The sequence below is a fragment of the Phalacrocorax aristotelis genome, chromosome 10 (assembly GCF_949628215.1).
Source record: "Phalacrocorax aristotelis chromosome 10, bGulAri2.1, whole genome shotgun sequence".
Lineage (NCBI taxonomy): Eukaryota > Metazoa > Chordata > Aves > Suliformes > Phalacrocoracidae > Phalacrocorax > Phalacrocorax aristotelis.
Window position 1 is genome coordinate 21,533,438 of NC_134285.1, and position 20,103 is coordinate 21,553,540.

Here is a 20,103-nt window from a genome sequence, read left to right on the forward strand (position 1 = left end):
CCACAAGACAGGGCCTGCTCTAGACTTTCAGGATATTGACAATTCACAGAGCTCTCAGCTCCACCATTTGGACCCCAGCTCCTTTACATCAGTATTATAACCCTTTAAGTGTGGTGACAATCTAATACGGCAGCATCTGCCAACACAGCATAAATTCACACATCAAAAGAGGACCGTAAGAACTCAACAGGCATGGTCCTATTTCCGCTCATGCTGCATTGCAGGTGTGGCAAAAAAATGAGACCATCATCCTCCAACAGTGCTGTCCCCCCTGTAATGCTCTCTTGCCAGAATCCGCTCCATGCTCAGAGCGGTTCTTACCAGCTTTGCTGCAGACCAAGCACTTTTTTTGCTGTACAGCCAAATGCCTCCAGGATATCCCAGCCCTGCCTCTGCATTTCCCACTGCTAGTCACTGAGGCACAGCCTATGTCCGGCAATGTCCCACTTGCCATTAAGATGTGGGGTTTACACCCCAGTACCTCTATACCACTATCTTGTTCATCAAACATTCTTTTCATAAGGCTGAGACTTTGGTGCTGCCGGCTCTTTTTTACCAAGAAAAATGACCAGACTGATTTGTCCAAAGTATTGGGCAATGGAAGACTCAGCAAGCAGAAGAGTATTTTTCTCCACTGGAATTTCCTCAGTCCTGCCCAGAAAGTTAGGTGAGGGCATTTCCCCCTCCTTTTTGCCCTCTGCAGCTTGACCAGGGCTTGAGGTTGTACAGACAAATACCCAAAATGTATCTATGGGGAAAAGAAGCCCATCCCAAACTTTTGGGTAACGTTAGGAGTTAGGGTTTACATCCACCAAGCAAACAGCAGAACTCATAGCCAAATTTTATTATATCAACTAGACGCCATGTATTTTCCAGGGAGGAAGCTTGAACATGGTTTGGGTCTTTGTATTTCCCACCCAACAGCAAAATTGGCACAGGAGAGAAAATGAGGTAAACCTGAAGGCCAGAGTTGGGCATTACTAACACTTCAAGGATACTCAATATTCAGATTCTGATGTTCAGAGTTTTTCCCTCTGCCATATGAAGCCCTCAAGGTAAACATCCAAAGCCCAGTATACCTGAAAACCAAATTTTAACACAATGGCTGGAATCCAAATGGACTGAAACACAAGTTCTGACATCAGTCTTACCCAGAAAGTTCCTGCTGGGCATAATCTCCTTAATTTGGATGCTTGTGGCTCCCACAGGGATGATGAAGATTTGATTGTACCCTTAAAAAAAAAAAAAAAGCAAGGGGATTATTCAATATCTGTCAGTGGATGCCACAGAGTCACTCTTCTGTGCCAAAGATGTTCCTGGTTTTATTGGTGCCTGAATAACTGGATGAGCTTTTTGATGGTGGCTTGATGCATTTCAGCTGTCATTTTACCTGCATTCTGAATAGCTTCACCCAGAACTATGCACAGATCAGTCCCTATGTAAGAAGTTCCAACCATACCTCAGAAAAGTAAGCACAGGGGTCAGTGCAATGTCCATTTTTTAGATTTTAAAATATCTGGAATTTCAGCCAGTACCATACTGGAGCTCAACACAGGGAGATTTGACCACAGTTGCAGTTGTTATCTTGAAACAACTCAAAATTGGCCAAATGCAGAAGATGCAGTCCCATTTCTAGCCATGCACCAATCCTGGTGGGACTGTCAAGACACTGGACAGGTGAGCAGTGTTACGAAGGAGGTATATAACTATATTCATATGGTGCATTTACAGCACCTGCTAAAGACTAAGCAGGGAAAGACACCAGCAGCATGGTAAGTACATCCGTCTGTACTGAGACTAAGGAAGTGATTCCCATGATAAGGCCATGAATACAATAGATTTTCTGATGCTAAAGCAGCTGAAAAGCCACATGCAATACAGACATTTCAAGTGAGCAACCAAGACTGCTTACAACAATCATGTGAGCAGGTGTCTCCACCAGCCCTTTCAGGAGCTTGAGTTTAGGTTTAACTCTCCCCTTCTCACCTGCCCAAACTACCTGCATCATTTGTACCTTTGGGGAGGTTGGACACGTCAAAAGTGCCCTTCACACTGTAGCAGGTGCTGCCATCTCCTCCACACTGCAGGCACTTGTCCTCCTTCTTGGCAGATTCCAGCATGTTATCACAGCCAACGGCCTATCAGAGCACAGGAGCATTGATATGAATAAACCACCATGACAGAGGAAAGAAAGAAAAAATGGCCAAATGCTGGACTGATCTAATGAGAAAGCCTGAATCTAGGGAGTCTGGGAAGTCAGGGTAGGGCAGGGAAGGAGGTGTCAGAGAAAGGACAGAGTTGGCATCTTCTATTTCACATTCAGAGACAGACAGATAAATGCTGTCCACATGCTCCTCAGCACCTTGGAAACAGAATTGTTCTCCTTTCCTGGTGCTATTATGAAAGGCTAAGCAGAACAAAGGGAGGCAACAAAAAGACTGACAGCCACAGTGGTAAATGAAGGAAGCACCAAGACGACTAACCTGACAAGCTCCTTCTACACAGATGTCCCGCTTGCCAGGTTCACAGGTAGTCCCATCTACCACTGCTTCCTTGTGCCTGTAGTAGAAGTTTTCTCCCTTAGGAATACAGTTTAACTCACACTTGTTAGGCGCTGGTAGGAGAGAAAAAACAAACATTCTATAGTATAGCTGATAACTTGATAATGCATCAGGAGCCTGGTTTTAGACCACGGGAGCAGAAACAGTGGGGTGGACTGATGTTAAGTGGCAGATATTGAAGAAATTTCTGGGTCACAAACTGCTGGGGGCTGAAAAAATACCCTGGTAAAGCCTCACTGTATGCAACCATTTCCTCAGGCACCTTGGCTGGCCAGTGGTGGAGGGGAGATGTTGAGCCAGGTAGATATTTAATAATTCCTTAGTAGGACTGTTCTTTGCTCCCTTGGAGTACAAGGCTTTCTAGAATGAGAACAAGTGCTGGTACAGAACGCAAGAAAGCTGTTAACAGCCAACAAACAAAACTTTAAATCCATCTTGAAATCCCTTGTAATTTGTTAAACCATTGTGAATGATAACATATCAAAGCTCGGAGCAAGGACCTCTGGTTCCTACACCTGCCTTGTGAGCTGGTTCTTCAAGAGAGCATGGGCTGATGGAAAGAGTTGCCGTATTTTCTGAAGCACTCATTATATGCATTTTTTTCCTCCTGTGCCCTGCTAATATTCCTTTGCCAATATCGAAAAATACAGCAGAGCTTCTCCTTCTCTAATACTTTAGGACCAGTTCCAGCTTTCTTGAGCAGTGTTTCTGAAAGAATGGCTGTTGCAAGAGACAAGTCCGTATTGCTGCAATGGGAGCTGTCTCTTGGCCCATGCATGCAGTGTCTTCATGAGAGAATGCTTTGCTGCTGGCAAAAAGACTTTTTCCATGCCACCTCCTGCTACACCACTGTGGCTAAGGAAGTACCCTATAAGCATACTACAGTCAAAAACATTACAGTCACTTCAGAACATACTGTTGATAGTTAGGGATGAAGTGTAACCCTACATGTTTATCATTACCTCCATAATATGGAAGCCACTTGTATCTCTTTCCTTGGAATTCTGTCCCATCGAACTCTGCACATTGCTCTGCCCGGAAATCCTGGGAGCCTTCTGGGCAGCTCTGTTTGGAGAAGAAAACTTTTGTATTGGGCCACTATAAAACGGAGGAAAATTAAGTGTACAACAGAAAATTGGTTTTTATTTGTTATTGCTCCCATATAAAATCAGGAGCATAAATTCAATATGCTTTGGAAGGGGTGCTGTTGATGAACTGCATTCACCAGTGATGCCAGAGAAAGAGAAACTAATAATGACATAGTACTTCTGAACAGGAATGACGTTTGTCTGGGGAAAAGGAGCAACAGGCAAGCAAAATCAAAAAACAGATCACAAACAGAGCACTGTACCTGAACGTTGCATGACTGATAGCTTCGAGTTGGTCCAACACAACTGGAAGCACCTTCTTTCCTGAAAGACAGAAAACCAGCATGAAGCTGTCTGAAGAATACACATGCAAAAAGTCATCTCATGGCTGACACTACAAATCACCTTCACATCAAGCATATTACCCTACTCAGTTTTCTGAAACATCAAACTAAAATGCACTTTTCCATGAAAGCAAGCTGGCATCTTCTAGTGCCATTTTCTGCTAGGGTTTGCATTCTGGCATGCATGAGATGTACACCACGAACAATTGCTGTATAGCTCTTCAAGGCCATGTTTCAACTAAAAAAAACAGAAGCAGAGCTTTTAGTCCTTTGTCCACCAGCAAACAGTCAAGGTGTCCGTACCAGAACCAGAAACACGTTATGAGCAGCAGGAGGGTAGTGGCCAATTTAAAATAGGTACGCACATCATCTATCATGCTGTTCATGTGCACACTAGGCCCACTTGTAGAAAGAGCTAAACGTGCCTATGGAAAAGCGTGCAACACCCCCATTCCAGTCAAATTACTCCGGCTGAGAATTATGGAGAGTAACAGTTATGGAGGAAAGAGATCTAAAAAGCCAACTGGTGACTAATATCTCAGCATTCCTAAAATGGAGAGACAGGCCCCCAAGGATTCTGGCAGGTGTCTACCATAACACGCAGGTATATACCATAATGGGCAGCCTTCAAAAGAGACCCTTCTTTATTCCGGGTGGGAGGAAGCAGTGCTCCATAACTCTGGATTCTATTAAAAAACCCCTCTCATTTCTCTAAACATAAAGAGGCTGGGGTTTTTTAGGATATTAATGAGAATCTGGCTTTTTTTATTCCTTTTCTTTGTTTTTATCCACAACAAGATCTCTCGGGTACATCATTCCCAACAGATGCAGTCCCAGTCATCATCCTCGCTGCGTCTAACCCAGCTGCAAATGAGATGGCACAGCATTACCACTGCTTGAGCCAACACCACTCTTCAGTATCTTCTAGGGTAATTTACCTTCCTGGGAATCATAAGCCTGAGAAAATCTTGGCACAGTCACCAGCTCTTGGGAGAGAACCTTACTGCTCTGGGCTGTCCTCCGTTCTCCCCCCAGGCCTGCCACACTAGATCCGATTGAACAACTGCTGCCATACCAATCACCCGATTGCACAGCCTCAGATCTCACAGAGGAACCACTGTGCTCTAGCAAAGGAGCCAAAGCAAGGATGTGCTGAAAAGAGCGCTATTCAAAACAGTAGTAATGAGACTGAAGCTGAGGATCATCTCAAAGTGGACTCAGGTAACTTATTCCCCTGGAATCAAACACGAGGTTATTTTTGTTCTGGATATATATTGGAACAAAAGTGCAGGAGCTCAGTAACAGGAAAACACATTTAAAGGAAAAGGAGGTTAACCCTCACCCTTGGGAATAGCAGCGCCGTTGCCGAAAGCTGACTCCACCGCCACAGCTCCGACTGCACCTGCCCCAGTCACCCCAGCTCCCCCAGAAATCAACCTGCCGTTTCATCTGGCGGCCCTGTGAATAACAAACCCCACAGACATATCAAATAGACATGGCAACACAGGAAAAAAAGAACAATGAACATGAAACAGAGCTCCTATGTGTTCTCTTGCAAAAGAGACTGTCTTGGTGGGCTGTCTTCCTCGTATGAAAAGTGGCAGAGGATAATACATCAGAAACGTCAAGCCTCTAATATCTAGGAGTATTAGCTTCCTGAAGCCATATAGCACATACAGCTTTTTAATCTCCCTTAAACTGTTGTTGTTTGTCTATTCACAGAATCTCAGCGCTTTTCAATAACCATCTGAAAGAGGATAACATCTCCCTCTCAGCAAGGCAGCAAAGGCAAATCATTACTAGAGGGACTATGAGCACTGCCACTCCACACAAGATCAACAGAGCCAATTCATCCTAAATCCCTGGTTTCAAGCCAGATACTTAAGGGAAATAAAGGAAGCGGTAAGGAAATGCACAAAACACTTTTTCCTGCAACAAAATTCCATACATAGATATTTTCCCCCCTACCCAACCGTTTCCAACGATGAGGTCAAGGTCTGGGACATCATTAGCTACAGCCTTAATTAATTTTGTGTTTAGAAAGCCTGAATGGATACTGACATTAAGAGAAATAAGCATGATAATACAGACAAGAATTTACAAGTGCGATGGAACCAAAAAACCACATTGTTTTAGAAGCACATGAAATAATGTATTTTCAGGAAAAGAGGGCCTACTGCAGCTGATGGGATTCACATACAGCAGGACATGGGGGTTTACCGGGAAGACTAGCAACATCCTGAAAAAAAAAAAAATTGCAAGATGCAACAGGATTAATTCTGCTTGGGAACAGAAGGTAAATGCAGGATTACATAGGGAGTGATGCTGTAAAAACAGGGTTTCCTGTGCAGCTGCACTTGTAGGGCAGTTTATGTATATATTATACAACTGAAAAGGTAATGCATATCATTTGGGCACTTAGCCATTGGGGGTAACGAAGAGTGGCCAGGCAGAGAAACAAAAAGTAAAAAATTATTGAGATGTAGTCTAATTCCCTTCCACACACACAGTATCCCACCAAATCTATGTGACCCCTGGGTCTGGGTCCCAATCCATCCTCTAGTTTCACACAGCCCCTTTTCACTTGAACACAGCACCCCACGTTCCCATCCTCTGTGTTTCCCTGCTCATGCTCTGTTTCCATTCCTTCCCATTGTCCCTCCTGCATCCCCACGTAAGCTGCTCCCTGATGATTACCCAGCTAGTAAGTGACATCGTAAGGGTTTTCTGCTGGAGTGGAAGATCATCCTAGAAATAGAGAATTTCACCATAGCCAGGATATTAAGCTACTCAGCAAGCACTTTCCACCTTCCCAGGTCACTTTCCAAGGCCTACAGAGAAGGCACAAGCTCCTCACTTTAAAAGCATAATTTTCATTTCAGTCAACTGATAACTGCTTTTACATAAGACATCCAGGTCTCTGCTAGAAATAGGAGCCAGCCTAATAAATTATCCAGTGAATCCAACTCAGGCAAGATGCACGGGTTAATCCTCCCTTGTCATTTAAACAGTTTTTGTAAATTTCTACACATACTCCCTGCCTGACCATAAATCCCTGAGTTCCAGTCTTGTTTCTCTCTTTCACCCTCTTTTAAGGAATAATCTCCTGCTGCTGGCAGAGTAACAGTCAGAGATATTAGTCAATCCTATTTATGCACTTACTGCTAAATCACCCACAACTAACTGCAGAGTCACCCCAAATTCTTCCTGCCTATTACCTACCTTGCTCTAATATGAAGCACTTTCTTCCTAGCCCACGCTATTTAATTTCCTTCATGCAAGTTTTGTGCAATTCTTTCTAATACCTCTGCAAGAAAAATCCTTCAGGACAAGTTTCCTGGTTCAGACTAACTCTGCTTGCCTTCATCCTGCTCACTCAATGGCACTACCCGAGTTACAGCCACTTCTACATACCTTCTCTCTGCCAAGTCAACATCTCCCTGACCCCTTGCCAAACCCTTCTCCCACTCTCCCATTCCAGATATTGAGTTCAGTGTTTGTCTTCTGCATTCTCCTTTCTGGGAGTAATCCCATCAATAAAGTTCTGGCTTTCAGCAAGGAGTCTTATTTTCCCAAGTTTTTCTTTCAAACACCTAATTCTTCCCCCTGTAATCCCTCCTCCCTTACTCTCAAAAGAATGAAACATGCTACCACTCTGTTTCTCTGCAGTCTATATCAACTGACTGACTTCGAAGCAGTATTAGCTCACCCTGGAAACAAGGGACCTTTCAGTCAGCATAAGGGAGAAAACATGTAGATAAAAATCCAAAGGAAGAGCATTGGAAAGTCAGATTACTGGAAGGCAATTAGGATAGAAAGCCCTTCCCTGACACACAGACCGACCTGATAAATATTCCAATATCCCTCCTACAGAAGTAGCATTCTTTATTCCTTCTATAGAGAGCAAAATCTGCAGGGACTCTTTGTTGTAAGGTTTAAGCATCTGCAGAGAGTGCAGGAACACTCATTTTCTCAGTATCACTCCATTTATGTATACCCCAAAAGGAGCATGAGCCAGAAGAATCCTCCCAGAGCTGCACAGTGTTAGAGAAACATTTTAACAGGGGCCAAACTCCCAACATTCAGAAATCTGTGCAGAGCCCTCATTACTTCAGTAATTGCATGCATGTGTATGCAGGCAAATATAAAGCTGCATATTTATAACAAATAAGAAATCTATTATTACATAATCTGATAACAGGATGTTTTTAGATGCTATCAGCTAGTTTCTGTTCCAAAAACCTCTTTCTGCTCTCTTCAGACTATGGAATGTTTTTATGTGTTGTCAGCTAGGATGACGACATTCCCAGTCCCTTCTGGGCCCCAGAACTAAAAATCTACAAACTTCATCGCTGTTACCAATTCACTCAGCTCCATTCCCCTCCTTGCTTCAGCCTAGCACGCATACAAGAATGCAGTTCCTTTATCTGCCATAGGTATATATTTTAATGTTTCAGGAAAAGCCAGAGAAAGCATACAACCATGTCACTTGACTTCTAAGAACTCCAGAACGGACAGTCAGTTAATGCCCAAATGCTCTATCTTGTTTTATTGCCTGTTGAGGCAACAGGAGTGCATACCTTCTGGGGATATTGATGATGCACGTGACCCTGGCACCACATGCTCTCAGCACGCATTGGTAAACAGGCTGCTGTGGTACAAAAGTTTAGAAGGCCAGTGATTTCATTTTTATGAACACTGCATTGCTTTCATCAATTCCTAGATAGATGCATTGCTGATGTAGTTGCAGCACCTGCTGTTATCAGGCCAACTGTATCTGATAAAACTGGCAAGTAAAAAACCTATGCCTCTGAGTCACTTAGAGCTCCAGACTTTGCCTTTAAAGACAATTCCAGTATGCATCAGACACAAACAAAAGAATTCTATACAAGGGCCCTAGATAGCATTATACATACCATATAATATTTATTTCTGTATATGAAACTTGCACTGGAAGAGGAGTAATGAACGGGACTTGACTCAGAAGGACAGAAAATGTTAGCAGTGTGTAGGAACATTTTTAAAAGGGTCCTTGAAAGACTTCTCAGTCAGTCTGATGAGATGGATAGGAAACTATGCATGAGGAGAGGACTGTGCTTCTCAGACAGATGCACTGCAGGCATGGAGCGATCCACCAAGTTCATATAACTAAATGTGGACTACCACTTCAGCATGAATAATTTCCTAGTGCCTTGTTGCAACTCAAATACAAGCAAGCTATCAAAGCAAACATCAATTTACCATACAGACCAAAGTAAGCAGTGAAGGCCTGCAGTCACAGGTCCAAACAACCTAAATCCCAGCCAAGTCCTTACCCCTAGTGTTTCCCTTACTCCTTGGGCACCTTTGAGGGCCTCGAGGTAGTCAACCTGAATTGTTCTGTGATACTTCGTGCTGCCTTTCCAGACTGAGAAGCAGCAATGAAATGTCATGTTATACCACTCCAACAGTTGCTGCTCAAAGCACACTGTTACTGATATCCACGCTATGCCTGTGAGGCTTTGGACAATGCTAGTGCTTGCTTTTAGCTCAGCAGGTCACATAGCTTTGATCCATTGACCTGCAACTGAAGCACCTTTTTGGACACTGAAAAGTTTTTGCTGTGATTTCTTGAGCTGCATCCCACAGTTACAAGAATCCGTTCAGATCTGATACAAATCTCGGTGTCAACACCGAGGACACAGTGGGAAATCCTTGACATTGGAAGTTGACTTCAAAGGCCCATATAGTTGTTACCCACTGAAAATAGGCATCGCTGTCAATGATGAGAAATGTGAGGTTGAGTGCCCAGGTGTTATTGTTATTTCATGCAGTGTTTATGCAGCTTAAAATTATAGTAAAAATCAGACTTTCTCTTTAACCTTTCTTAGTATTTCTCAAATAATGCTAGATCCTTTTATTTTATAAATATCTGCTTTCCAAGGTTTACGGTTTCTGACATAATGTTTATTTTGACACACCCCTAAACTGTAGCCCCCTCTTGACGAAACAGGTATGAAAGGAGGGTGAAAAACCGAACACTTGACAGAAGAAAGTTATCACCACAGTCATTTATTCTGTAATGGTTTCATTGCCAAAGTCTTGGCATGTAAGCCTCCAGTGAAAAATGCAGCTTTGCTAAGTTTGAATTGTAATTGCTCAGGGGAAAGTTAATTGCTTAGAGAAGTTGGGGGGGGGACACTGTCAAGGTGCCTCAAGGGCTGGCTGTTCCCTGTGGGCTGGAGGCATGGGGCTCTCCTGGGGAAGCAGGGCAAGCCAGGGAGCAGGGCAGGCTGGGGGAAGACCCAGACCCAGGAATTGGGTACCTCCAGCCAAAGCCAGGCCAAGACACGGGAGCACAAGTGGGCCTGGCTCATCAGGGCTCACGGCAGGGCAGACTGTGGGGAGCTGGAGACCAGCCCTGCTGCAGCATTGATGGGGCAGGGGCCGACAGCCCTGGGCGGCTGCAATGGGGTCCTGGGCTGCGGGCAGGGTGGGGTGAGGACAATCAGGGATGGTATAGCCTAGTAGTGCCACCAGGGCACTGGCAAAAACAATCCATGTGGAGCGTATTCTTAGGCCATGTTCTTTTCAGGACATGAACCGTTTCCTCCTTCTTCCTATATCCAGAAGACCTACCCAGTACTACAATGATGATTACCTATGTTTCCATATAGCTAAGCCCTGCAAGACGTGGCGTTCAACACTCACATTTAATTGAAAGGGAGCTGAAAACACTCAGTGTTATCTCACATATTTATAATGTAGGTAGACGCTACTATTCCAGTAGATGCATTTTCAAGGTAAATCCATTTGCAACCAGCTATGCTGTTAGCTGAAAATGCAACAAAAAATAAGCAAATTAATCAGACCCACATCAGAAAAGCATTTTTATAATTCAGTCTTAACCACTGATCTTGGCTCAGACACAGCAGGCTTGCAAAGAGCTTTGAAGGTGAAGAATGCCAAGTACCATTTTTATGAATAATGAATAAGCAAAGACTTGCATTTGAGCAAAACGAGAAAAACAAGAATGAAAGTGAACAAGATGGTGACAGCAGGAAGCGAAACACAAAATGGTACAGAAGAAGAGAGTATCTTATTAAGACAAACTGCTTCACAAAGAGGAGGAAAAAACCCAAGGCTTCATTAGTTTTAATGGCCTGTGGTTTTTACACTCACTGTGTATATCTCCGTTCATTCCCCTCTACCACCCTAGGCATGGCTTGTTAGAACACCCCTCTAACAAACCCACTAAAATCCATCATTTCCCTTACACCTTCAGCTCCCCAGAACACTTCAGGTTTTCCCTACATCACTTAATCCACTCCCTCGTTGTTTCCAACTCTTTTCCACGTTCCCTGTGTTCACCTCCCCCCAGAACTCCTCACTCTTCTACCTCCTTATGGGCTGTCCCACCACACACCCAACTGCTTCCACATCCCGTTTTCCTGTCAGCTGGGCAGGACGTGGTGCGTGCCTCACCTACTGCAGAGCCAGGTACAGGCTGCCCCACGGGGCTGTGATGGCTTGCCAGCTAGCGGGCAGAGCAGATAAGCTGCTTTTCAGAAATGGAAAGCCTTCCAGAAACTCTGGGTGGCCAGGAGCTGACTAGAGTATAAAGAGAGCTCTCTAAAAAGATGCAGGCATTGTAGAGAAGTCAAATCAATTCTTGGAATCCTTGTGGAAGAGACTGGGGACATTCAGAAAACTCCACAAAGAGGGGGATTGTGAGAAAACTTTATGACCCCAACCTTATTTGGAAAAAATGGACAAAACCACAGTATGAAGTCACCAGAAGTTGTTTATCCAAGGGACCTAACAGGAACTGAAGGTTGAAATGGATAAACTGTTACATGCTAGCAGACAACCCTCTCAGCTAAAACCACTTTGGCATCTGATTATTGGAAAGCGGAAAATCTGACACCAGTTTACAAAAGGATTGCGGGGGAACCAAGGAACTGTACACCCACATAGTGTAAACCTGACATCTACAGATAAATTAACAGAAATTATAACAAAGAACAGAATTAGCAGGCACCTGCATAAATACAGTGTATTTGGGAAAAAGTCAACAAGGCTTTTTTAAAGACAAATCCTTCTAAGACTACTGCAGTTCTTTGAGAGATTCACAAACATGTCAACAAGTCTGATACACTCAGACTTCCAAAAAGCTTTCAACAAAATCCTTCACCTAAAGCTTTGATAGAAGCTAAGCAGCCAGAAGGAAAGTCCTTGCATGGATGATGAGTGGGTGGCCCAAAGACAAAAACAAAGCTAGGAGTAAAATCTCCATCTACTGCAAGAACTGACATTAACAGCAGAATTCTGAAGGAATCTGAACTGCTCAACACAGTTATAAGTTACACCAAAAACGCAGAAGTAACGAAGGCAGCTGATGAGACAGACTGCAAAGGACTTTGGAAAGACATTATGCTTATAAAGTGACTTGTCACTAAAATGACAGTTGAGATTTCACGTAAGTAACTTAAGTGATGGCACAGGAAAAAGCACAAATCCTAACCTAACAAATAAAATTATTATATATGAACTGATCTTCACCACTCAAGAGCAGGATCTTGGTGTAATGATAGAAATGCTGTGATGCTAGCAGTCTGTGTGGTTCAAGGCGGCGCTGACCAAATTCAGGGAAAAGAAGGAATGATGTTTCCAGCTCAAAGGGTTCATCAACTACAGGTGACTGAGACTGGAAGGATATTGGGGAAAATGTACTTATGTACATCTTTTTATGTGTTTTTTCTAGACTTGTGTTTGTGACATAGCTGGAGATAGGATATAAGGCAAAATGAACCAGCCCTACCCAGTACAATTATTCTTGTGCACTTTTTCTACCCTTCCCTCAATGGGAACATTAATAAAATCTCCTCCTCTTCCTTCCTCCTCACAGTAATTTTCACTGTTTCTGTATGACCTTAACTTTGAGGTCCTTCTGCCCTTTCTGTCAGATCTGGTTAAGGGTTTTAGAAGTTTAGTCAATAGATTAACAGTATTTAAACAATAACAATATTCATTTCTTTAGAAGAAATTAAAACCAGCATTTTAACCCAGAAACGCAGACCCACAGAAAGCAATACTGTCCAGGTGAAATGTATTTGAACATGATTTTCAGCCAAGCCTCAGACCAGCCTCAAGCACACCTGCAGTACAAACTAGGAGCAAATACAAGCATTGAACATGATCTATTAGCTAATGCCTACAGATCATAAAAGATTAAATAAAACTCTTCTCCTGACGAGCAGCTTTTCTTTAAAATAGTCCCACGGTATGGGCAGATAAGACATTTCCAATCTGGAACGAAGGAATTCCAGATGCAAACGTTTGCCAACATGAAATCACACTTCTAGAAAAGCAATTGAATCAGAGCAATATCTGGTGAACATCATGTTTACTAAACATAAAGCAATGCCAAAGCATACAATACACACACAATCATGCCAAATACGTGCACACAACAATAATAGAAGAGTTGTTCACATGGAAAACCTTCAGAATTTATTTTGTCTAAATCACCAGAATCACCAGAAGCACTGTTCTATCAGCAGTAGCAGTAACGGGCAGGGCTCAGGCAGTTTTACCATAATTTCATTCTTCTCTGAAAACACAGGAGGAGTCATGACAAAAACACAAACAAATTTTCCATTACCACTGTTCATAAACTTCCTAGCAGCAATGACAGGATGGCCTGAAATTGCACTAGACTCTTCTGTCTCAGTTCTACATTAACAGCTAGGGTATAAGACGGAGAGACATCCGTATGTAAGATGGAGAGATATCTCTGTTTTCTGTTTGCATAGCCCCTAAACACAACTCCTCCTAACCGTCCACGTGTAGTTTCCAGTACTACTGCAGTGCAGACTATAAAGTAGCCACAAGTAATGGGTGACCTACTTTTCCAGATCCTTCAAAGCCTGGTGAAAAGGGACAGACACCACAGGTGCTGTATGGTAGGACCCTCTCCATATTCTAGCAGGAAAGACAGGAAGAAGAGTAAAGCGGGTCCCACTGAGGATAGAGCACTGGGCAGGCAATTCTCACCAGCCAGCGGCTTTGACTAGCAGAAGTCCCTCTCATGCTCCTTAATGCTGCTAGCCATGTCTGGCAGATCAGCCAGCCACTATCAGACTGCAAGCAGAAAGAAGAGGTAGGTAATAGCCTCAGCTGCTCTTAAAGTCTTGGCCCCGTCAACATTTCTGCCCTTATTCTGCTTGCTGCTTTCCCTAGCCTTACAATCAATAAAGTAAAAACACGTTCAGCCTCTCCACTCTGAAAGTAGAAGAGGTGAAAAACAGCAGGCATTAATCTACACCCTTTAATCACAAGCAGACCTGAATCCCTTTAGACCCATCTCCATGCTGCAGTGTAAGCCTGCAGTTCACACGTTTATAACTGTACTCCTATTAGCACTATCAGCCTGTGCGCTTGCAAGTTCATGGGTTCCTGCTCCTGGGACACAGGCGTCCAATCATTATTTGCAGCAGTGAACAGGACAGATCTAAGAGGTAAGCGGTTCATTCTGGAATAAAACCCACACAGGCTAGCCTGTGCCTTTTCTGCTGTTTTTTGTTCTACCACCACCCTCCTCTTCCTGGGTGTGCACTATTCACTGTACAGCTGGAGGTGACCCACCTTTCTACCCACGTGCTGCTATACTGCCAGCTCATTTGATACCAAAATCAAAACAATTGCTGCTGTCTCAGCTGCAAGGCTGCTCTGGATCTAATATTTAGCACAGTGTGCTGGCTTTGGCTGGAATAGAGTTAATTTTCTTCACGGCAGCTGGTCTGGGGTGATGGTCTGGATTTGGACTGGAACCAGTGTCGATAACGTGGGGATGTTGTCGTTCCTGCTGAGCAGTGCTGACACAGAGTCAAGGCCTTTTCTGCCTCTCACCCCACCCCACCAGCGAGGAGGCTGGGGGTGCACAGGGAGTTGGGAGGGGACACGGCTGGGACAGCTGACCCCAGCTGACCCAAGGGATGTCCCACACCATATGACACCATGGTCAGCATATAAAGCTAGGGGAAGAAGGAGGAAGGGGGGACGTTTGGAGTGATGGCATTTGTCTTCCCAAGTAACTGTCACACGTGATGGAGCCCTGCTTTCCTGGAGATGGCTGAGCGCCTGCCTGCCCGTGGGAAGGGGTGAATGAATTCCTTGGTTTACTTTGCTTGCTTTTGCTTTAGTTATTAAACTGTGTTTATCTCAGCCCACGAGTTTTCTCACTTTTAGGCTTAGTTGCCAGCTGGGGTTAAACCCTGATCCACGGTTAAAGTGACAGAGCCTCAATTTCTTAGAGATATGCTAGTATACATTAAAGGAAGCGTTTCTTCTTCAGTGTGGGGAAGTGCACCATGCCACCTGACAATCTCTTATACCTCTGCCACTGGGAATTACAAAAGAACAGCACAGGGAAGGGACCTTTTCAATGCTATGTGACATGGATTAAAGTTATTTTTCAATAACCCTGCCATCTCAGGTGAAGCTATAAAGGTGTAGAGAATGGTGTGGCAATTCTCCAACTTATGGCAAGCAATTCTTCAACTTATTTTCCCACCATGCAGTATTCCCTGCCTCAATTTTCAGTCTCACCCCCTTCTTCCCTTCCTTTCTCCCACCAAATATGTACAAAATTGGCATTCATAGCAGCAGGGCTACCACTCCTGCAGCAGTGAAACACAGGCATACAGGCACTGCTTCTCCAGAGCTGTCCCACCTGTGGGAGCTCAGGCAGCTCCACTACTCTTTTGGCCTGATCTAGCAGACTTGAGTTGCTACTGCTACGATCAGTCCTGCCAGCTCCAGCTCTCACGAGCTGACCGTCTCTTGCTATGGTTCAGCCTACTTGCATTAGCATCTGGTAAGGAATGGCCCATATGAAACCAACACCATTTCTCTCTTTCCTCCCAGAAAAAAAAAATGGAGAATTACCACAGCAGAGTACCTCAGTGCTGCTGGATCCTCCTGCTTCCTCAAGGCTTGGACAGATCCAGCATGTCAGGGAAACTGAAATTAAATGGTGGCCAAGCAAAACCTTCTCCCTTCATTCAGCATGCCTTCAAGGGGAGCTACTGATTGCAGGCAGGGGACAGAGTCTAATGCTACAGAGAAATGCCAGCCTTCGCAACTGCAGGGTGTTTCGGTCGTTTCCCTTCCAAAAAATTACCAGGTTAGAGATAGGTGAACAGATAAAATGAATATACTGTATTCTGTTTCTGGTTCTTTTAACATACAGCACTGCTTTCTGTTAGATGTGAAATAGCAAGACCTCATTTAAGCATATTTCCATCTGTAAGACAGGAAATCTATGACAACTAACACAGCTTGATTTCTGGCCTCTCAGCCCTGATCTTCAAAGAAGGCCTAGAAAGCATTTGCAAATGCTGAATCTGGGAACAGAAATTCATAATCGAACTAGAGATTAAAAGTTATGGACTCATTAATTTTAATGGCATGTTTATAATTCCTCACTACTCCCACAAAACACTTGGTCCAGGTGATAATTACCTCCCCCCACCCCGTTCCTTTACACCTAACAAACATATCACATCTTCCTTTGCTAACACATCCACTCTACTCAGCAGGTCACCTTTTACCTCAGGTGTCCAACTCATTAATATAATTGAAGTTAAACTCACAGAAGCTGTTCTCAAGCTGCATTTACTTCAGAAAGACCCTACTTCTCTCTCAGAAAGGAAGAGGAATCCCAGCTGTGTTCTTTTTCTGACAATATCAGATTTGCTTAACATAAAGATTACTTCCCCCAGTAAAGCTAAACCATATGGCTTAGACCACCAAGACCAAAGACAAGAAAAAAAACAGCTAACCAAAGATTCATTCTTTTACTCCAAGTGACAATTCTCTGTAGCTTCAAAGCAGGAGACAGCAATGACTGCTTTGCAGATACACCCTTAGAGCCAAAGGCGCTACCAGAATTTTGTTATTTAATTGCCATGTTAGACTTTTCATAACATATACCACAGTAGGTCTGATGACTTGAACTCTTTAGCCCTTTCAGGAATACTTTCTACAAAATACTTGAGTTACAGATGTCGACAGTCCTTAACAGAAGTATCTGTCATTTTCTGTAACAGTGTTCAGAAGAGCTTTTACTTACTGAAAACACAGAAGGTGGGGTCATTGCTAGCATGAGCAGAAGGAACAAGTTCTTCATCTCTGCCTGTGGGAACAGAAAGATTATTGATCAGAATTGCTTGCTTCTTTGCTGCTTGTATGGTAGAAAAGCTAAGATACTATACAGTAAATGGAGGTGGAACTATAATCAAGGTGAGAACAGAAAAAAAGTTTTATCACTACACTCCCTGGATAGATGAAGGCAACTGCAAAGACTGAAATTACCCTGCACAGAAAGCCAGAATGTAATTACTGAGTTCAAGTATTTCCCTGAACTTTCCTCTGGTATTGTGAGAACACCATCCCCGGGCACAGTAGAAGATGCATGCTGTTGCATGTCTGCTCTCCCACCCTGTTACACATACACACGATAAAAATACTTGAAGATTACAATAACTTCAAACATCGCAAGGTAAGAAATTCCACATTTAAAATTTCTGTACCGTATATTCATCCCATGTGGCTTGGTGAAGTTTCATGTCCGTCTCTGTGTGACCTTGCTTTTTTAAAATCCTACAGTTCATACAACTACAGCTAGATTCAACCGTCAGTAGTTACATCCCTTCTGCAGATCTAGAAAGGAGACTGGTAAGGCAGCATATAACAGGATACAACAGTTCCTAAAAATTGGGGCATTATGAACATTTGGGACCAAAAGACTTCACTGGTGCACTGTCTGTTGCTATTTTATCCTTCCTCTTCTGAGCTGCAGCAACCAAGCCCGCACCAATCACTGCTCACCAATGTTTACAGCGGTGACCATGGACACTTCAGCCACTAGAGACTGCCTTTTTCTTATGACCATTTTCTTATGACCAGTTGATTGAGCCCAGAAAGAAGAGATGGACTAGATATTCCTAGCACACTTTTATCTTAGTCTAAGTTTCTTTCTGACTTGGGAAAGGAAAGGGAAAAGGAAAGATGGAGAAATCCTCCTTTCATGGTGCATAAAAGCATCAAGGAAGAAACGTATATCTCACCAGTCATTGTAATAACAACTATTTTAATATTGAAACTTCATATAAAGCTCCATTAGCCTGGCCTATTAAATCCAGATAAAATATAGAACACGTGTCACCATTAACAATGATAATATTGATGTAAAATCATTGTTGCATAAGAATATCAAATCAGAAACAAAATATACCCAAAATGAAACCTGCTTGATCTTGCATTTCCATATTTCAAGTCACTTTGTGAGAGGCAACCATTTTTCTCATCGTGCTCACTGAATCACAGCTCATTACAACTCTGTAAGTCCATATACACCATGGATATTGACACTCCCATCATTCACAATGCTGGTGATAAAAAGCTTATTCTTTAATGTTTTTCCTTTCAGATATAAAGATTACTAAAGTCCTGAAAATTCAGTTGCACCAAATTCTGTGTGTGAAATAACAATGCACAGGGAAAGTGTAATTGGAAAACACACACTAAGAAGCTTCTCTCCCTATATACTGAATGCTAATCGTATGATTAATAAGAAAATGAAGCTATAGGACCTTTATGTATTAATAGACTTTCATTGATTTTGGATTAGCCCTTCTTAAGAAACTGAGCGGAAGACTATGTACTGTGTCAACCACACATGCTGCTACTACTACTCCTCTTCTCATTCAAGTCAAGGAAGAAACAACCTGGAGATGCCCTCCACAACAGGTCAAGTACACTCTCTACGCTGTAGAGGCCAAAAGCCAAAACATAGGCCAGATCTGTGTCACAACCTTATCCAACTGCCAAATCATTTCAGAGGGAAAGGACAGCCAGGAGAGACCCTTTTGCTATGAGTTCCATGCCTGCAGGCAGCAAAGCTTTCCCGAAGCAGCTTATAACATACTCACACCACTAGCAAAGGGCACTGAGAGAACATCATCTTCCTTGAATAGCGTTGGTGTCAAACAGAGGTAAATCTCTGAGACCAAGCAGCTCCTCTTCCTACTGCCCAGAGGGAAAAAAAACACCTCTCTTCCTCAGCATTCCCCACTCACATCTTCCATTCCAGGCACCTCTCAGGTTCACAGAGATGGCTGGAGAAATCACATCCCTTGCTCCAGCAGCCTTGCTTTGCTGCTAATGGATTGCCCACTCAGCTCCTTCTAGCACCTGAGCCAAGAGGCAGACAGAAAGCTGTGCCCAAACCACATGAGGCTCCTGGAGGAGAGGCTAGAGAAGCAGCTCACTGGGCTAGCAATGTTCCCACTCTCCAAATAGTTAGTGTCTTGGAGGTTTTTAGCCAGATAGGATAAAAAGATTCTGTGAGGAGACAACTAGAGACAGCACCCAATGTTTGGGACAATCCCCTGCACTGAAGCAGCAAGAGATTACAGCTCTGGTACTTGCTTGTATTTTTGTGCCACTGCACTTGCATGGGAATTGATGTCATATGTCCCAAATTTAGCATTTAAAAGTTTACATCATCCAGCCCTATTAAACTAGTCAACAGATTCCAGGAAGGATGGTCAGGAGGAAGAACAGGGCCTTCTGTATCCTATTAAATCCCCCACTCCAAAACAAATCTTGTGTCTGATTCTCTGAGCTTTAACAAACTTGTTATTTTAAAAGCTTCCTCAGATGTAGTATTCAGCATTGATGCCTTTGCCTTACTTTCAACCAGGAACAACACAGATGGGACAGGGGAATCTGTCTGAAACATTGGAAGAAAGGTCAAGTTCTGTTTCTGGATTTAACAGCTCTTTCACTCTTTGTAGGACCTGGGATACAGCAGCGTATGCTTATCCTGCTTGTTTGCCATTCTGCTCACCGAAGGCTGGGTATGCGGGGGAAGGAATGAAAAGGATAGTGTTTTGCAGTGCTTTCACTTGTAACAACAGCAGCTGCTGCTCCCTGTGCCTCCTGCCCTTCCTCAATTCTCTTCAACCCTCCCCAGCGCCCTTTTCCCACTGTGTGCTAGGACAACATCTCCACCCTCCCACACCCCGAAACAGCAGCAAGGCCTGAGGGGAAATGGTGACCTTA

General features: G+C 43.5%; 1 protein-coding gene across 1 annotated transcript in view; it reads right to left on the reverse strand.

The window, feature by feature from the left end:
* Positions 1-20,103, reverse strand: part of PAPLN (papilin, proteoglycan like sulfated glycoprotein) — a 54,407-nt gene that overhangs the window by 25,702 nt on the left and 8,602 nt on the right. Inside the window, exons 2-8 of the mRNA XM_075105703.1 lie at positions 17,108-17,170; positions 5,336-5,451; positions 3,913-3,973; positions 3,524-3,626; positions 2,484-2,614; positions 2,015-2,138; positions 1,152-1,232 (exon numbers count right to left, since the gene is read on the reverse strand). Of these exons, the coding sequence (XP_074961804.1) occupies positions 1,152-1,232; positions 2,015-2,138; positions 2,484-2,614; positions 3,524-3,626; positions 3,913-3,973; positions 5,336-5,451; positions 17,108-17,164 (673 nt within the window). The 5' untranslated portion in view covers positions 17,165-17,170. The remainder of the gene's footprint in view (positions 1-1,151; positions 1,233-2,014; positions 2,139-2,483; positions 2,615-3,523; positions 3,627-3,912; positions 3,974-5,335; positions 5,452-17,107; positions 17,171-20,103) is intronic.